We start from the raw sequence: 18,113 nt of genomic DNA, 5'->3' as shown, positions 1-18,113 counted from the left end.
ATCTATCTATCTATCTATCTATCTATCTATCTATCTATCTATCTATCTATCTATCTATCTATCTATCTATCTGATTTGGACTCAATATTAATTACAATTAAGAAGATGTGGCATAACTGTAATGTATGCGCTAAAAGAACATCAGATTACATATTGTTTTTATGCACAACCATGTGAGAGTCAGTCAAAAATACCTATACAGACAGACACAGCGCCCCTGGGTGCTTCATAGGAGATACTGGGGTGCGTTTTCCTGTTACATCACGTTGTCGGTGTTTTGTAACGTTTTGCAGGAGAATGTGTTGCAGTTCCTGATGGGGCGTGTCAGGGAATCAAAGCTCTTACTTACTGGTCAGATCGTTATTGTGGCTATGACGAGAAAATATTTTAGAGTAATGTTCAAAAAGGACTAATGAGTCTCATTAATGTAGCCACTGTTGACATCTTACAGATTACATTTGAAGTCCCTGTAGCCTATATAAGTAAGTAAAAAAAAAAAAAAAAAAAGAACTTGAAATGTAAATCTAATGTACTGTAATACTGCAGATTGACTGTATTATTATTATTTTTAAATTGAAGAATGCATGTATTATTCAACATACAAAACATATGAATATAACAAGAATATACAAAAGATCAGACATTCCAAGACACAATAAATATAAACTCATAATAAGAAGACATAGAAACTACAAGAATAAATAAATAAATAAACAAACCAAAAAAGACAAAATATAATCAACTTTATTAATTAAAGAGAATACAGATGAAGATCCAACAAATTATTATTATTATCACTCAGCCCTTGCTTTGTATCACACTACAAAGCTGTATTCTACCATCAGAAAGGGTAGTGTCCTCCGTCAAACTAAGATGAAGAATCTAAACAGGGGTCACTAACCCTGGTCCTCCAGATCTGCTATCCTGCATGTTTTAGATGTTTCCCTCTTCCAGCACACCTGATGGGTCGTTATCAGGCTTCTGCAGAGCTTGATGATAGGCTTACATCTGACTCAGGTGTTGTTGGAAGAGGGATACATCTAAAACATGCAGGATAGGAGCTCTCGAGGACCAGGGTTGGTGACCCCTCTAGTGTCTGATGAGCATGAGAAACATTTTTTCCTGCAAAATGTAGTGTTGCCTCCCTCTACCGGTGGACTGAGCGCATGACAATCATTGAACGGCATAAAGCTTCTCAAACAAACAAACAAAAAAAAAAAATCTTATCTCGTCAGTACTACAAGAGACTATTTAATCAATTATTTAAAAAAATGTCAGAATTATTGAAAGGAATAAAAAAAATCTGATGAAATCAAAATTGACCAAAAAAAAAACAAAACAAAACAAAACAACTCGCGCACACAAACATCACTATGCGCTATGTTAGATCACTATAGCCACAATTAATACAATTTAAAGTAATGCTATGTTGATGTTAAGACGCAACGATGTTTTAAGCTCATATTAGTGAAACTTTTAAGTCAGGCAGTTTGAAAGACAACCCATGGGGCCCTTGTTCCTTTAATGCGCACATGCGCAATGAAAAATTTCTCTTTCTCGGTGGACGCAATGGCGGACGCAGAGTGAGTGTCTACTCCCGTGTTACAATCTAGTCACATCTAGTGTTAAAATAGCCATCTTTGTTATTTTTTCAATCTAGATTCGTTCTTTAGTTGACATATAGCACAATGGTAGCTGTATTGCCGTTAGATATCGTACCTGTGGTTGTTGTGATCTGTTTGTAGACACTGCCGGTAGTCATACAGCTACAAGTAAAACATGGCTGTCTCTAAAGTCTTCAAGCATACAGGAGCTAGCTAGTTCAACTATTTGGTGATAAGCTAATGTATGGCTGCAGCACAGAGATGGGCCCTGTGTTTATACCTTAAGTATTTTGCCCTGGACATGTAAGCAAGCTATTAAAATAAGAATGGCTGCTGCTGTGGAAGCCGGCTAGTGTTAGGTTAGCACGGCAGCTTCAGGCTTCAGGTTCCTATCTTACCTTGAAGTTCCAAGTTATGCAGGGGTTCACATTAGTAACGCGATGAAGTTAATATATGTTGTTATGTCTTGTATACAGAAAAAAAGTACCGGCGGTCCCTGAGAGCCTTTTGAAAAGGCGAAAGGCCTACGCCACCATGAAGGCCATGCGCGTCAAGAAGCTGCTGGCTGAAAAAAAGGTGAGGAACTGATGACTTGAATGGATGCTGGTATCATCATCCTCCTCCTTCATATGCTTGTCATAATGGGCGGTTATTGGTGCGTGTAATTGTCATTAGATACTACATTCCTATGTTAATCAACCCATCTCTACCTGACGTTTTGTTAGGCCCGTAAAATTACAAGGAAATTGATCTACAAGAGGGCCGAGAAGTACCACAAGGAGTACAGGCAGATGTACAGGCGTGAGGTTCGCCTGGGCCGTACTGCTCGCAAGGTGGGAAACTACTACGTGCCATCTGAGCCTAAATTGGCTTTTGTCATCAGGATCAGAGGGTGAGTACGGTTATATACCCAGCAAAATGTTTTGATACAGCTGTGCTAACATCTGCATGAATTGTAAGATGTGACATCTGATTTTTGACATGGATTGTTGAAAATATACAGCCACTGTAAATAGACTTCATTGTCCAGCAGATCTAGGAAATGCCTCTGGAAAATGTAAACGCAGCTATGATGTGTAATAGCACAACACATTGAATGGGTTTAAAGAACCACCTATAAATCCATGTTGCTGCCGGCTAAGTGTTTGACTTGTAAGCTGTTAATTTGTGCCTGTGGTTTAAACATCCATTTTGGAACTTCTTTGCTTGTGTCAGTATAATGCCATTTATACTGTGTAAGAGTGGCTCTAAAAAGTGGTTGAATTAAAGCTGAGTGACTTAAACTACTCAATATATCCATGTTGAAAAATCACCGGCTCTGCAAATACAGCTATGTGGTTGATGATGCACATTCTTTCCCCGACTTATCGACTATGCTGAAACAGATGTTCAAAATAAGCCAAACATTTCTGAAACCACAATCAACACTGCATTTAGAAGTGTGTAACCCAATGGACAGTTCTCATACTAATCACAATCCTCATTTATTTTCCAGTATCAATGGCGTCAGCCCTAAGGTCCGCAAAGTTCTGCAGCTGCTCCGTCTCCGTCAGATCTTCAATGGTGTGTTCGTCAAGCTGAATAAGGCATCAATCAACATGCTTAGGATTGCTGAGCCTTACATTGCCTGGGGGTGAGTCTTTTGACTAACTGCAATTAAATAAATATATTCAGAATAAATGTGATCAAACTGCATAGAAACAGTATGGTCAGTTCTCAGATATGAGACTGTTCAGTCATTGTGTTGATGGGTTAGGGTTCAAACTGGACTGTGGTTAATGATGCTGATTTTTTTCCCCGTCATATCGACCATGGTGAATCAAATGAAACTAAGCCAGTTTTGTCTGAAACCACATTCCATAACAAGTTAATGTACATTATCAATTGGACATTGACAGTGACAGCCAGGTAATGGATTGTCAACATGTACATGATTGAAATATTAAATGAGTTCAGTTCTGTCTTTGTAAGGTAAAAGTGTTTGATTGTCTTTATTGTTGGATGAAATGCACAGTGCAGTTTATTGAACATGTCCATCTATGTTTCCTTTGCTAGTTTGTTTGCTTTAGAGGACATTGAGGAACTATAGCAATACTTTTTGACTTTCTGTACACAAATATGTAAAGAATAGAAAACTAGATGCTGATCTGTACCCACAATGACATGAAATTAACTATATCCTAACTCAATCTGAAAACCCACTCTTCCCCCAGATACCCCAACCTGAAGTCTGTGCGTGAGCTCATCTACAAACGTGGCCACGGCAGGATGAGGAAACAGCGCATTGCCCTCACAGACAACGCATTGGTGGAGAAGGCTCTTGGTATGTCCAGTATTATGTAATATATCTTACAGGTGAATGTGAAGAAAATCATGCTTAAACCAGTTGAATGTAGTAGTATTTATCAAGGATGATGGGGTATAATAATGTGCAGCTACACTTGGTAAATGAAGGGAAGTACCACTCACTACTCAAAGGGAGCAGTGGGGTGTTGTGGTTAATGATGCCAATTTTTTTCCCCGTCTTATCGACACTGGTGAAAAGAAAACAAAAACTAAGCCAGTTTGGTCTGAAACCACATGCCCGTCAAATGTTGACTTATTTTTGAATCATCGCACTATTCTTGAACTGTTACAGTATTTCTGATCAAACTTTTTTGTTTTTTTTTACCTAACAATCTGGGTTAAAACTTGTTGCAGATGATGATCATATCTTTGCTTTTCTGTTCATTCTTCCAGTGCGTGATCTGTGATTGCGGTCAACTCGTTAACACATTACTTTTAATTCTCCAGGCAAATATGGCATCATCTGTGTTGAGGACCTCATCCATGAGATTTACACAGTTGGAAAAAACTTCAAGCCTGCCAACAACTTCCTGTGGCCCTTCAAGCTGTCATCACCCCGTGGTGGTATGAACAAGAAGACCACACACTTTGTGGAGGGAGGAGACGCTGGCAACAGGGAGGATCAGATCAACAGAATGATCAGGAGGATGAACTGAAGTTATGGTGAGTTTGTTACAGTGGCTTTAAGAGTAGACATAACCTGCTGGATGTGGTTAATGATGCATAATCTTTTTTCCCCGTCTTATCGACTATGGTGAGAACAAACTCAAACTAAGCCAGTTATGTCTGAAACCACATCTAACCTATTTATTTTACAATGAATGTCTAAATTAGTGGTGCAGGCATATCACAGAATTGTTAGCCAAATTGTAATGGTTGTACTTGTAAAACACAAGGATAACATTTTTATTTTGTTTCTATTTTCAGGTTTTCAAAGGACTCAAGTTGTACAATAAAACATGGAAAAAAAAAAACGTCTTCATCCTGTGTTTTTAATGTGTCATTTAATTCAGTTGCTTTTTGTAAACACCCTCTATATCTAGATTAAACCTGACGCTCACCCCTGAGATGCTCAAATTCCACTTAATGCATTGATTTATAGAAGCTGATTTAAACAATTATTTTGACTGAAAATGTCACTCTATAGTGTTGGTGCCCTGTTCTGTGCAGTAACCTCTGCACAAACATGACATTTGTGAAAGTGAATAGCAAAACCTTTAATAAAAGTCATAGAACCATGTACTTGCATATACTCTGAACTACATGGCCATCATCCTCACCAAGGTAAATGCAAAGTGCCTTCAGAGCTGCTGCTCTTGAGATTTCCATCACTTGTAACCTGTGAAAGGATTCTATTAATTAAACCACTATGAACACTATAAAACTGCGTGCAGAAAGTAGTCAATGTTTGAAATGTACTTTCTGTGGTACTCCTAGAGAGGCTACACAATGACTTCTAATTAATTTTGTCAGGTCAATTCCTATCAGCCTGAAAGGACATGTTCTGGTATCCTATCTGGTCTGCCCACTTTGGATTTACACTGAACAAAAATATAAACGCACCACTTTTGTTTTTGCTCCCATTTTTCATGAGCTGAACTCAAAGATCTAAAACTTTTTCTGTGTACACACAAGGTTTATTTCTCTCAAATATTGTTCACAAATCTGTCTAAATTTGTGTTTGTGAACACTTATTTGCTGAAATAATCCATCCACCTCACAGGTGTGGCATATCAAGATGCTGATTAGACAGCATGATTTTTGCACAGGTGTGCCTTAGGCTGGCCACAATAAAAGGCCACTCCAAAATGTGCAGTTTTATCACACAGCACAATACCACAGATGTCACAAGTTTTGAGGGAATATGCAATTGGCATGCTGACTTCAGGAATCTCCACCAGAGCTTTTGCCTGTGAATTGAATGTTCATTTCTCTACCATAAGCCATCTCCAAAGCTGTTTCAGAGAATTCATGAAGAAGACTGTGAGGAAAATGGTGGTCACACCAAATACTGACTGGTTTTCTGACCCCCCTGGACCACCCAATACAGTAAAAGTGCACATTTTAGAGTGGCCTTTTATTGTGGCCAGCCTAAGGCACACCTGTGCAATAATCATGCTGTCTAATCAGCATCTTGATATGCCACACCTGTGAGGTGGATGGATTATCTCAGCAAAGGACAAAGGAGAAGTGCTCACTAATGCAGATTTAGACAAATTTATGAACAATATTTGAGAGAAATAGGCCTTTTGTGTACATAGAAAAAGTTTTAGATCTTTGAGTTCAGCTCATGAAAAATGGGAGTAAAAACAAAAGTGGTGCGTTTATATTTTTGTTCAGTGTATTTTAAAAATGGCTGTGTCCAGCTCAGTAAAACACATAAATTCTATGCACAGCCCCACTACTTCCTGAAGTTCAGGTAGCTCCTTTATTTCTTGTCTTTCATTATTGATCACACTGATTAATCCAGGTGTGCCTAATTAATCAGTCACAACAAGAAGTAGCAGACACACCTGGATTAATCAGTGTGTCCAATAATGAAAGACAGGAAATAAAGGAGCATCCTGAACTTCAGGAAGTAGTGGGGCTGTGCATAGAGCCCATTATGTTTAGAAAATAATTTTGGACCATGGTCAGTGATGTATGACTCAGCTGCTGAAGCAAAACAATATTAAACATCTCCAAAATCGATCCCTTCTAGCGTGATGTCTGTAATATTAAGTATGGAACTCTTTTCCCTATAAATAGTGACATGATTTACTCAACTGGGAAGGAGTTCCATTAAAGCAACTAACACTTATGATCATAATAAACATTTGTAAATAAGACCTGTTTAGGTGATCAGTTGGGATGTTACATTCATTTCTGCATATAATATGTCATTTTTAGACCTTAGATTGCCTTACAATTTAACATTTTACTGTGGTAGATTCTAAAGCTTGATATATTGTCAGTATAAATAAAGTGTAACATTTCAAGCAGTAGAATGTACAAGGTGGGCAAGAATAGTTTAGATTTTAAAAGTCAAACCTAAAGAGTCTGCTGTACTTTCCAATGTGATATTCAAATGAGTTCAGGTCAAAGGTCATGTTTGGTCATTATATGGAGCTGGATAAACATTAAAGGCACTATTTAAAGCAGCACATGACTTTCATCACTATTTTTTCTTCAAATGTGTAAAACTTGAGTGATAGCCTAATTATCACTAATCCATTAGTCTTTCCGTGTTTATGCACCTAAATCACAAGCAGTCCGTTTGGTTATATACCAAACCGATAAGTCACTAGGGTGTTTTCTGAAATTTTGTCATGAAGTGCATTGTGGGAATGGGAATTCCACACAGCTACAGCAGCAACAAACATGGAGACAACAAGCAATGAAACTATGATGAGTTCCCCAAGGGGGGTGGGGGTTGTCCAGGGGGGACGTTATGCTGTTACACCTGGTCAGCAGAAATGAAGGAATGAATGTAAGTCAATTGTCATCTTATCATAAGGGGTGTGTGATCGTGAAAAACAATACTTAGACATCAGTTTCATGGCATTTTTGTTCCTTCCATCTTCCAAGGAAGGAAGGAAGAAGATAGAAAGAAAGAAGGGAAGGAAGGAAGGAACACTGTAAGATAAAAACAGGACAGTCACTGACAGGGGACATGACAATGGAACTGTTTCCTTCCTTCCATTTATCTTCTTTCTTTCCTTCCTTCCATCTTTCTTTCTCCCTCTTAGAAAGATGGAAGGAAGGAAAGAAAGAAGGAAGAAGATAGAAAGAAAGATGAAGGGAAGGAAAGTAAGAACACGGTAAGATAAAAACACAGGACAGTCACTGACATGAGACAGACAATGAAACTTTCCTTTTTTTAGGAAGAAAGAAAGGATTTAGGGAATATGGGAGGAAGGAAGAAAGGAAAAAACAGTAAGATAAACACACAGGACAGTCACTGACATGAGACATAGACAATGAAACTTTTTCCTTCCTTTTTTTGAGAAGAAAGAAAGAATTTAAGGAATAAGGGAGGAAGGAATAAGATAGAAAGGAGGGAAGGAAGGAAGAAAGGAAAGAACACAGTAAGGTAAAAACACAAGACAGTCACTGACATGAGACATAGACAATGAAACTTTTTCCTTTCTTCCTTCCTTTTTTAAGAAAGAAAGGATTTAAGGAATATGGGAGGAAGGATGGAAGAAGATAGAAAGAAAGGAAGGAGGGAAGGAAGGAAGAAAGGAAAAAACACAGTAAAATAAAAATACAGGACAGTCACTGACATGAGACATAGACAATGAAACTTTTTCCTTCCTTTTTTTTTTTTTTTAGAAGAAAAAGAATTTAAGGAAAATGGGAGGAAGCAAGAAGATAGAAAAAAAGAAGGAGGGAAGGAAGGAAGAAAGGAAAGAACACAGTAAGGTAAAAACAGGACAGTCACTGACATGAGACATAGACAATGAAACTTTTTCCTTTCTTCCTTCCTTTTTTAAGAAAGAAAGGATTTAAGGAATATGGGAGGAAGGATGGAAGAAGATAGAAAGAAAGGAAGGAGGGAAGGAAGGAAGAAAGGAAAAAACACAGTAAAATAAAAATACAGGACAGTCACTGACATGAGACATAGACAATGAAACTTTTTCCTTCCTTTTTTTTTTTTTTTTAGAAGAAAAAGAATTTAAGGAAAATGGGAGGAAGCAAGAAGATAGAAAAAAAGAAGGAGGGAAGGAAGGAAGAAAGGAAAGAACACAGTAAGGTAAAAACAGGACAGTCACTGACATGAAACATAGACAGTGAAACTTTTTCCTTCCTTCCTTTCTTCCTTCCTTTTTTAAGAAAGAAAGGATTTAAGGAATGTGGGAGGAAGGAAGAAGAAAGAAAGAAAGAAAGAAAGAAAGAAAGAAAGGAGGGAAGGAAGGAAGGAAAGAACACAGTAAGATAAAAACAGGAAAGTCACTGACAGGATACAATGAAACTTTTCCTTCCTTCCTTCCTTCCTTCCTTCCTTCCTTCCTTCCTTCCTTCCTTCTATTTAGGAAGGAGGGGTAGGGTTTGTTATGCCTGGCACCACTTGTTTTGTATATTTTTGGTCCAATATATTGATAAAGTAAGGTAAAGTGTAAAAGAATGATCAAATCCTATTGGTGAAATAGTTCTTAAAAAACAAAACAAAAACAACTCAATCCCCTAAGGGTAAACACTTTCCACTCCAAACCACTGCCTCACAAAATAATCTGTAAAACATATCCAACTAGAAAAGTGTGCCATACATAAGTGTGCAGCTGCAGTTTAGAGTGTGTGTGTGTGTGTGTGTGTGTGTGTGTCCAGTGTGTGAAGGCTGTGCTCCTCATCCACATGCCATGATGTAGTTACATGAGTAAGTGCTCCAATGGTCCAAGACCTGTTTCCATGGTGACACAGTGAGTCGGTAGCATTTTACCATCGTGAGCCGCAGCCTAGCATTAGGAGGTTGAACTAATGAACTTCTATGATGCTCAGGTGTTCCGTCTGATCTGAAGTCAGCTTAGGCAGAACGGAGCTCGTATGGCAACACCAACATGATGACTTTTAAGGTTAAAACGTCGATTCCTGCAGCTAGGACACTGCTATCAGAGGGAAGCTCGAATTACAGCCACCGCGGCCCGGATGTGCCTGAATATCCGACCTACAGGGACTTCGGGATGGGTGCAGGTAGAAGACAAGCAGCTATTAGACATAACATTCATCTGAGAAGAAAATATCCTGTGATTCAACCCCTGAGCAGTGAGTAAGCTCAGTGACAAGCGTTTATGGAGTCATTTAGCACAGTTAGTGTTACCCACATGCAGCTAGCTAACGGTATGTCTAATATTCTCCTCTGTAGAGTCACGGGATGGGAAAGCCATGTTGAGCAGTGTCATAGTCGAAGGGTAAGAAATCTTTAACATTTGGCTCAGTAAATATATAAAAATGTGTATATACCACATGATTTCTGCCTGTATCATCTCTGAACCTGCATACACGCACCAGGACAGGCTGTCATGGTAACTGTAGCCCTGTTTGTTTCTCTGTGTTAGCATGAACCTAATAATAACAATAATAATAATATCCACCATTCAATAGAATTTTTTGAGCTCAAGGTTTTTTTTTTTTTATCTCCATCATCCCATAATTTAGAATCTTCTGTTGTGATCAGGCAGCCACATGCAGTATTTACCAACAAATACTGCATTTTCCTTAGTATTTATACATGTTTCAATGATAATAGCATGTAGTTTTATTAGACTGATTGACTGTTTGATTGATATCTTTATTTTGAACATGTAGACAGTGAAATCAGAACAAAACCAACCAACAAAATATCAGTAATGATACATAAAAGGCTGATAAGTAAACAAAAGAGAAAAAAGAAAATAATATATATATATATATATATATATATATATATATATATATATATATATATATATAAAAACTAGAAAAGCACTCAGAGAGTGGAGACCTCCGCCAAGGCAGCAATCACCACCAAAATTAATCATTTGCTCCTTATGCCAGTATCAACATTTCTTGAAAATTTCATCAAAATCATTCCATAACTTTTTGAGTTATCTTGCTAACAGACAAACAAACAACCCCCCCATGATCATCACCAAAATTTAATCATTTGTTCCTTGTGCCAGTATCAACATTTCCTGAAAATTTCATCAAAATCATTCCATAACTTTTTGAGTTATCTTGCTAACAGACAAACCCCCCCCCCCCCCCCCCCCATGATCACCACCAAAATTTAATCATTTGGTCTTTGTACCAGTATCAACATTTCTTTAAAATGTCATCAAAATCATTCTATAACTTTTTGAGTTATCTTGCTAACAGACAAACAAACAACCCCCTCATGATCACCACCAAAATTTAATTATTTGTTCCTTGTGCCAGTATCAACATTTCTTGAAAATTTCATCAAAATCCTTCCATAACTTTTTGAGTTATCTTGCTAACAGTCAAACAAACAAACCCTGATGAAAACACAACCTTCTTGGCAGAGGTAATTAAACATGCTCAAAAAGGAGTAGGAAGTAGTAAAAACTTTTATACTCCTACCCCCAATCTCTGCAATCTCTTGATAAATCATAATACAACACTCTCAGGTTCACACAGACATAAGATGACAAAAAACACAATCATGTACATTACAGCTTTTTTCATCTTGCAAAAATGTTTCACTTTCAAGAATGTCAAGCTGTCTCTTTCCTCTGGAAGGCATATGTTAGTTTTGTCATGTTATGCTCTTAGAATAACCTCCAAACCATCATCCAACTGTAGATACAATTCCAAGCACAAGCAGTTCAGTCTTTTAATTTTACTTTTTCACTCTAAAACATAGAGGACAGTTAGGAGTTCACCTTATTCCTATATTATTATTATGTTATTATTTCACTGGTCCAGCCCACTTCAGATCAAATTTGGCCCCTGAACTCAAATGAGTTTGACACCCCTGTCTTAGAACAACCTCCAAACCATCATCCAACTGTAGGTACAATTCCAAATGCAAACAGTTCTGTCTTTTAGCCTCATTTAACAAGTAAAATAGAGTACAACCTACAGGACTGTGCAGAAGTCTCAGGCCACCCTTAGCTATAACGAGTATAATATCTGTTTCTCAGTCTCTTTATTAAAATACAAAAATAAAGGGGAATATTGAGTACAGCATTAAAGCCCACTAAAACTATAAAATACATGGCTTTGACAGAAAACAGCATTTAGAGCAGAGGTCTAGGAGGTGGCCAAATCCGGCCCATCAAAGAGTCCAGTCTGACCCCTGGGACGAATTTGTGAAATGCAAAAATTACACTGGAGATATTAATAATTTTAGTTCAGGTTCCACATACAGACCAATTTAATCTCAAGTGGGTCTGATCCATAAAATACTATCTTAATAACCTATAAAAACTCACAACTCCAAATTTTTCTTATGTCATTTTACTTTATTTACACTTAAACAAACTATCATTCCACAAAAATGCGAATAACCTGAACAAATATGAACATTTTGAAATGTCTGAAGTACCAGTTTACCAGTATTCTGCCTGTTATTAATGTTTTGTGTATTTGTTGATCCACTGTGATCTGTAAGTTGTAATTTACATTTGAAAATGATAAACTGAGACATAATATTGTTAAAATTGCACTCAGTTTTCTTAAGAAATTTCAGTTTGTTCATGTTATTCACATTGTTTTAAGGGATAGTGGGTAGATGTAAACATTTTCATTGCATAATTTTACTTTTTTGGCTCTAAAACATAGAGGAAAGTTTTGGAAATATTATGTTAGAGGAAATATTATGTTATTATTTCACTGATCCAGCCCATTTCAGATCAAATGTGGCTTAATGTGGTCCCTGAACTAAAATGAGTTTGACACCCCTGTTTTAGAATAACCTCAAAACTATCAGTACAGTCTTTTAGCTTCATTTAACAAGTAAAATAGAGTACAAGCTACAGTACTGTGCAGAAGTCTCAGGCCACCCTTAGCTATAACGAGTATAATATCTATTTCTCAGTCTCTTTATTAAAATAGAAAAATAGAGGGGGATATTGAGCTCAACATTAAAGCTCACTAAAAATATAAAATACATGGCTTCGACAGGAAACAGTATTTAGAGTGATGTCTGTTCTGATAATAACGAATAGTAAAAAACATTTGACATTGTTTTGAATGGAATCTGGTGTAAAACCAGAAGATTAGTTCAGTAGATTTCCTAATGTCTGCACAGAAGAGTTCAAGACATTACGTACAAAGAGAGGTCACACTAAATACTAGATCTTTTTTTTTTTCTCATTGTGTTCAGTGGTGAATATCTTTATGGAAACTTGGAGTGAAGATACATTAACCGTTTTTCTATTTCTCCACTTTGCGGTGGGTTTAGGTCTCCACATTTAGCCAAAGATGACAAACTAGAGCCAGAGAACAGCGACCCAGAGAAGGACGTCTGTGGGAGGCATTTTCTTTTTGATAAAAAATGTAAGAAATCAGATTTGCCGTGTGTTATTCCTCACATCACAGACAGGGTAATGATAAGATGAATGTATTTTGATATAAATGTTTGAAAATTAATCACAAATGCTTCATATACTTAACACATACACTATAGCTGAATGAAGATTAGATATGATTTTTATGAACATTTTGAATTAAATCCACTATTTATTGACACACAGTAAAAATGAAGCTCTTGCTGCAGTTGTAACATTTTATAACAACCAGTAGATGTTGCTGTATCCTCTAAAATGAACACAGCGTCAGTGCCTGCTGCAAGTGTGACATTGAAACATTAAAAAAAAATAGGTATTGCACAAACCACAAATGTAACTAAACGGATAAATATAATTTGTTCAGGTGAGAGATTAGAGAGGACTAGAACTGTGATTCCTCCGCTGCCAAGAGACTATAATGTGCACAGACCTGGCAACCTGCATCCTTTCAGTCTCTCCAAGGAGCTTTCCCACAGCCATGCAGTGCGGCCCTTCACCCTAGGGTAAGCTCTGGATTAATGTCACTACATCTAGTACTTGTATCTCTACTGTTCGCATAACTGAAGAGACAGCTGCGCATATTATAGCAATTATAATGTCATTTTCCCATACACAGCAAATTAAAGTGTTTGAAATACAAAAACAGCAGGAAGATGCAATTAATATTTTGACACGCACAATTTATCTGTCACAAACAGACGATTTCAGACTGATTGCTTTTACAGTTTAAGACAAGTATATATCAAATGGGGTAACACAAACAGCAAGGCTTCAGTCACGAGGGAGAAAAATGTTAATTCATCGCATGGCATCTGTTGGTAGAAGAATACTGTTTTGCAGCTGTACATGTTATTGTGGAACAGAGGGGTTGATCTTAGGACACACAACATTACAAGAAGTCAGATAATAGTTTACATTTGTTGCTGAACCTACACTTGTATTGTACAGTCATGGAAAAATTTATTAGATCATCCTTGTTTTCTTAAATTTCGTGTTCATTTTTAATGCCTGGTACAATTAAAGGTACATTTGTTTGGACAAATATAATGATAACAACAAAAATAGCTCATAGGAGTTTAATTAAAGAGCTGATATTTAGCCATAATCCATGGTTTTCTTGATAATAACCAAAATCACTTAAGTTCTTACATCAATAGCTACACTGCAAAAATCTGAATCTTACCAAGTGTATATTTCTCATTTCTAGTCAAAATATCTCATCACACTTAAAATAAGACATAATCACCTAACGAGTAACTTTTCAGTGAGATATAAGAACTCATTTTTAGACAATAGATTCTGAAAATCTTATTTCAAGAAATCTTACCAAGATAATTTTCACTGGCAGATTTGTTTTGCTTAATTCCAGATTTATTTGCTTAATTCAAGCAAAAATTCTGCAAATGTAACAAGTGGAAATTACCTTGGTAAGAGTTCTTGAAATAAGATTTTCAAGATCTATTGTCTAAAAATAAGTTCTTATATCTCACTGAAAAGTTACTCTTCTTGTGATTATGTCTTATTTTAAGTGTGATGAGATATTTTGACTAGAAATGGAAAAAAAATACACTGGAAAGATTTTGATTTTTTTCCAGTGTATGGCATTGTACTGCCAAAAACAGTGCTTTTAGGTATTCCATGTTTTCTTTTCTGTCTCTTTTAGTCCCATGGTACACACAGGAGTTAGTACTTGATTGCATAGCCATGTTTTTCAATGACTTTTGATGGTCTAATAATTTTTTTCTGCAACTGTATATGCACACTCTTTCCAAGCTATGGTGATGTATGATTTAGCAGTCCAATTATTATATTTTTATTCCAGCTACCCTGAGAGATATGAACTGGCTACAAGTCCAGCCATCCTCTTACCCTCTACTTTAGTCCTCAATGGCAGAAACACCTTCTCAGTTGAGAACTGCAAGATCAGCAGGTATTTTTGACCTTATAAAGTAAATCTGACCAAGCTTATCAATAGTTCTGTCAGTTATTTCTCAGGTGTGTGTTTCTTCTTCTGTCCCTCTGTCCTGCAGGCCTAAGGTGACCTACCCAACCTACAGCCTCCAGATTGTTAAAGACAATCAAAAGAGTGAGTCATTTTTATGCTTTTGACTTCTGTGAACCAAAGGACTTCTAAATACATGGTTTGTCCAAACTCAGGTATTTGCTTTTGCGGCCCAAACATGTCAGGTCAGGACAGCCTTTGTGGCCAGTGAACAACAGAATCCAACCTTCAACCTGTACAGGTGTTTATGGCATTGATTTATAGCCAGCAAACATGTCATTTTTATGGATTTTCCTTCTTCAAACAAAAAGCATGGATTCCGTGCCTTAGTATTGTCTGTTCCTGGGCAATATGTTGTAAGTGATTCGTAACAAAGTGGGACAAGGGGCCAGAAGGAGAAAGTAAGTGTCTCCTGACCACTATGACACAGAATTAGCCTGTTATTATATGTAAAGTTTTGACTTCTTAACACATACTGATACCGGACTAGTACTACCTGTGATCCACATCTGACTTGTAATAATCACAGCGGTAATCTGTGATCTGAATTCTGTGTGAATCTGCCATGTTTGTAGTTTGTAAAGTACAAATCCCACCACAATTACCTAGACTATTTCAGCAAATACAGCGGTATTGCAGCATTTTTTGTTTCCTCTGTGGATTTATCCGGCCTATTTACAGGTCAAGGACAAAAGAGTCTGCACCGGTGATCACAAATGAAAGTTTTAAAGGTGTTTTCATGGTCATTTAAGAGGCTCATGACATGATATGGCATGGATATTCACTGAAAGTGTACAAGTAGATGGATGACAACCATGACAGCTACAGCAAGAAACACTTGTCTGTCTTTATCTTTAGATTTTTCCTGTTTGAATGCGTCAAATGAAACACATGCCTGACCAGGGACTGGAGATGGAAAGTAGCAATAGCTATAATCTCTTTATGTGAATCATCAGTTACTATAGTTTGTTTGTAACAGGTAGAAGTTGTACTATGTAATTTACATTGTCCCTGTCAAATAAACTTAATAAATAAACATACATGGAGGGTTGATTTCAAAATCAACAGAGGTCCACAGGTTATACTAGTCTTATGCGAATAGGGCTTTAGATCACCTGAACATTAGATCATTTAGTTTATTTATAATCTCTATCATAATAATCAAGGTGTCAGAGCATCTCTTTGTGTGTGTGTGTGTGTGTGTATTTGCGCAGTTCTGAGAAACTGAGACGTTTTTAACTGGCCAGTTTGGTACCTACAGTTGAGGAATAGTCCTATCTCCACATTAAATATCTCGGCAAGTTGATAGGACCAATATTTTGGGCGATATTAGTCATTTTGGAATACAGTAGCTTTACAGTCACATTGCTCAGTTGATCAGAAGCGCAGTACCACGCTGCATGATGGGAAATAAAGTTAAAAACAGGAACGACACATTTACTAACTTCTGTCCCTACTAGATATCGGTATTAATATGACTGATGGTTCCCCAGGGGTCAACGCACTAGTGATCCATATTTCTCTTAATACAGGTCTCATTTTTCTCCCTCTTCTTCTTCTTTCTTCTTCTGTGTTTTGTCTCATACAGTTCAGTCTTATCAAGACCCAATGGTCGGAGCCTCCCGTTCATTTATCCACAGGATATCTGAGCTGTCGTCTTTGGAGGGGGAGACAGTCAGACAAGAAAAGCTCAAGAAAATGAGGAAACCTAAAAAACCTCCCTCCTGACAATCACCGCATTCCCCATCACAGCACTCCAGGGTCAAAACTTCTAGCTCTGTGCCAAGGCTGTCTGAACAAAGTCAAACACTATGGGTACCATGTTCATTTCAGTGGCTCGTTTTAACTGCTTGTTTGTCGACAGTGATATTAGTTTGCTGTTTAACATGGCTGATCTTCACATTTTCTTGAGCTGTACTCTCCTGCGGTGGTGGTTTGACATTACAAACAGGTCTCCTGTGTTAAATTATGACATTTGCCAGAACAGTGTATGCAGATGATGAGTAATTTGTAGTTCCTAGACTCCCAGTTAACATCTGCATGAAAATATTATAATTTTGTTTTCCTAATAACTTGAAATGGCTTGTATGTAATACTGCCATAATTCTTGATGTATCACCAATATGTTACAGATGCTGTTAGTTATTGCAGCCCTTGTGTAGCTCTTATTACAACAGCGTTTCAAACATTGCAGTTATCTCCCAATTAAAATTTACTGAAACCTTCTGCTGCATAAATTAAAATATCAGTACCAAATACCAGTCTGGCATATATGGTATATATATTAATTTGTTTAGCATAGCCATTATTGTGCCTTGTTAAAGGTCTTCCTGAAAGTAAATAAATTTATTTTTATTAGCCTGAGTGCTTTTTTATTATTGTGGAGTGTGGTTTTTGTCAGAACATTAAGAGTTAAACAGAGCGTCGTCGTCTTGCTGTGCATAGTATGAACCCGTGCTGTAATTCAAATGTCTGAAAGGTTGCAATGAAACATAATCTGCATTCCATATCTACCAAACAGACACAAAACTGTGCCCCCAGATGCCAGAATGTGGTACTTTCCCACATAATACATTGTTTTGTTGCTGTATGGGGGACAGCTCATGTCTCTGAATAGTGTTGTTCATTGCTTTTGACAAAGAAAGTAGTCATTGTAAGTGGTTTGAGTGCAATAAGCAATAGTCATCATTATCTGAAGATGTAGCAACCAGAGTCATCTGTGTCCTTTTATAATTTACGATCATTAATATGATTTGCACCAAATGATCTTGTTATTCTAAATCTTCCATGTTGTTTTCTTTTGGGAGTCGACCACATTCTCTCTCTCAAAAAGCTCCAAAATACATTTAATTTGGACAAAAACTATTCTTAGCAAAGACTTAACAGCCAATAGATATCTATATAGGTGATAAAAACAAAGCAAAATGAGCCTCTTGTGTTTTAAAGATCAAAACTAGAGTGAAGATGCCACAGCTGCAGCCAAAGACATGACCTGAGGTGTTAAAACCACCAAACAGAATAAAAATAGAGGGGTCACATATCCACTGTTCTTTTTATCACCCACACAAAATGTATGTGTCATTTGGTGAATCATTAAATAATATTAAACACAGAGAGGACAGAAAAATAGGGCCGACAGCTATTTTAGGGATAATATTCTGTTGTTGATGG

General features: G+C 37.0%; 2 protein-coding genes and 3 non-coding genes across 5 annotated transcripts; all 5 read left to right on the top strand.

The window, feature by feature from the left end:
• The first annotated feature begins 1,518 nt into the window (after positions 1-1,518).
• rpl7 (ribosomal protein L7) lies at positions 1,519-4,921 on the top strand. The gene is made up of 7 exons (XM_030122981.1): positions 1,519-1,583; positions 2,081-2,180; positions 2,330-2,496; positions 3,100-3,237; positions 3,818-3,927; positions 4,398-4,613; positions 4,878-4,921. Exons 1-6 carry the CDS (start codon positions 1,525-1,527, stop codon positions 4,604-4,606), a joined length of 783 nt encoding a protein of 260 aa, XP_029978841.1. The 5' UTR covers positions 1,519-1,524; the 3' UTR covers positions 4,607-4,613; positions 4,878-4,921.
• Positions 3,373-3,461, top strand: LOC115411753 (small nucleolar SNORD12/SNORD106). Its single transcript, XR_003934261.1, has one exon. It is a non-coding gene; the product is annotated as a small nucleolar SNORD12/SNORD106 (small nucleolar RNA).
• LOC115411754 (small nucleolar SNORD12/SNORD106) lies at positions 4,096-4,187 on the top strand. Its single transcript, XR_003934262.1, has one exon. It is a non-coding gene; the product is annotated as a small nucleolar SNORD12/SNORD106 (small nucleolar RNA).
• On the top strand, positions 4,657-4,749 carry LOC115411752 (small nucleolar SNORD12/SNORD106). The gene has a single exon (XR_003934260.1). It is a non-coding gene; the product is annotated as a small nucleolar SNORD12/SNORD106 (small nucleolar RNA).
• Positions 4,922-9,346: 4,425 nt separating the features above from the next.
• On the top strand, positions 9,347-17,300 carry c20h8orf89 (chromosome 20 C8orf89 homolog). Its single transcript, XM_030122779.1, has 7 exons — positions 9,347-9,692; positions 9,793-9,838; positions 12,835-12,929; positions 13,305-13,443; positions 14,763-14,870; positions 14,971-15,026; positions 16,531-17,300. Exons 1-7 carry the CDS (start codon positions 9,488-9,490, stop codon positions 16,668-16,670), a joined length of 789 nt encoding a protein of 262 aa, XP_029978639.1. The 5' UTR covers positions 9,347-9,487; the 3' UTR covers positions 16,671-17,300.
• Positions 17,301-18,113: the final 813 nt, after the last annotated feature.

Source organism: Sphaeramia orbicularis, chromosome 20 (genome assembly GCF_902148855.1).
Source record: "Sphaeramia orbicularis chromosome 20, fSphaOr1.1, whole genome shotgun sequence".
In the NCBI taxonomy this organism is placed as follows: domain Eukaryota; kingdom Metazoa; phylum Chordata; class Actinopteri; order Kurtiformes; family Apogonidae; genus Sphaeramia; species Sphaeramia orbicularis.
This window is presented reverse-complemented; position numbering and strand designations above follow the sequence as displayed.

What these genes read in the sequence shown, in the direction of transcription:
- rpl7 (XM_030122981.1), top strand. Translation starts at nt 1,525, where the DNA reads ATGCGCACATGCGCAATGAAAAATTTCTCTTTCTCGGTGGACGCAATG. An exon ending in GACGCAATGGCGGACGCAGA is followed by an intron (nt 1,584 to 2,080) that starts GTGAGTGTCTAC and finishes TCTTGTATACAG; the next exon opens with AAAAAAAGTACCGGCGGTCC. An exon ending in GAGCCTTACATTGCCTGGGG is followed by an intron (nt 3,238 to 3,817) that starts GTGAGTCTTTTG and finishes CTCTTCCCCCAG; the next exon opens with ATACCCCAACCTGAAGTCTG.
- c20h8orf89 (XM_030122779.1), top strand. Translation starts at nt 9,488, where the DNA reads ATGATGACTTTTAAGGTTAAAACGTCGATTCCTGCAGCTAGGACACTG. An exon ending in GAGAACTGCAAGATCAGCAG is followed by an intron (nt 14,871 to 14,970) that starts GTATTTTTGACC and finishes TCTGTCCTGCAG; the next exon opens with GCCTAAGGTGACCTACCCAA. An exon ending in TGTTAAAGACAATCAAAAGA is followed by an intron (nt 15,027 to 16,530) that starts GTGAGTCATTTT and finishes TGTCTCATACAG; the next exon opens with TTCAGTCTTATCAAGACCCA.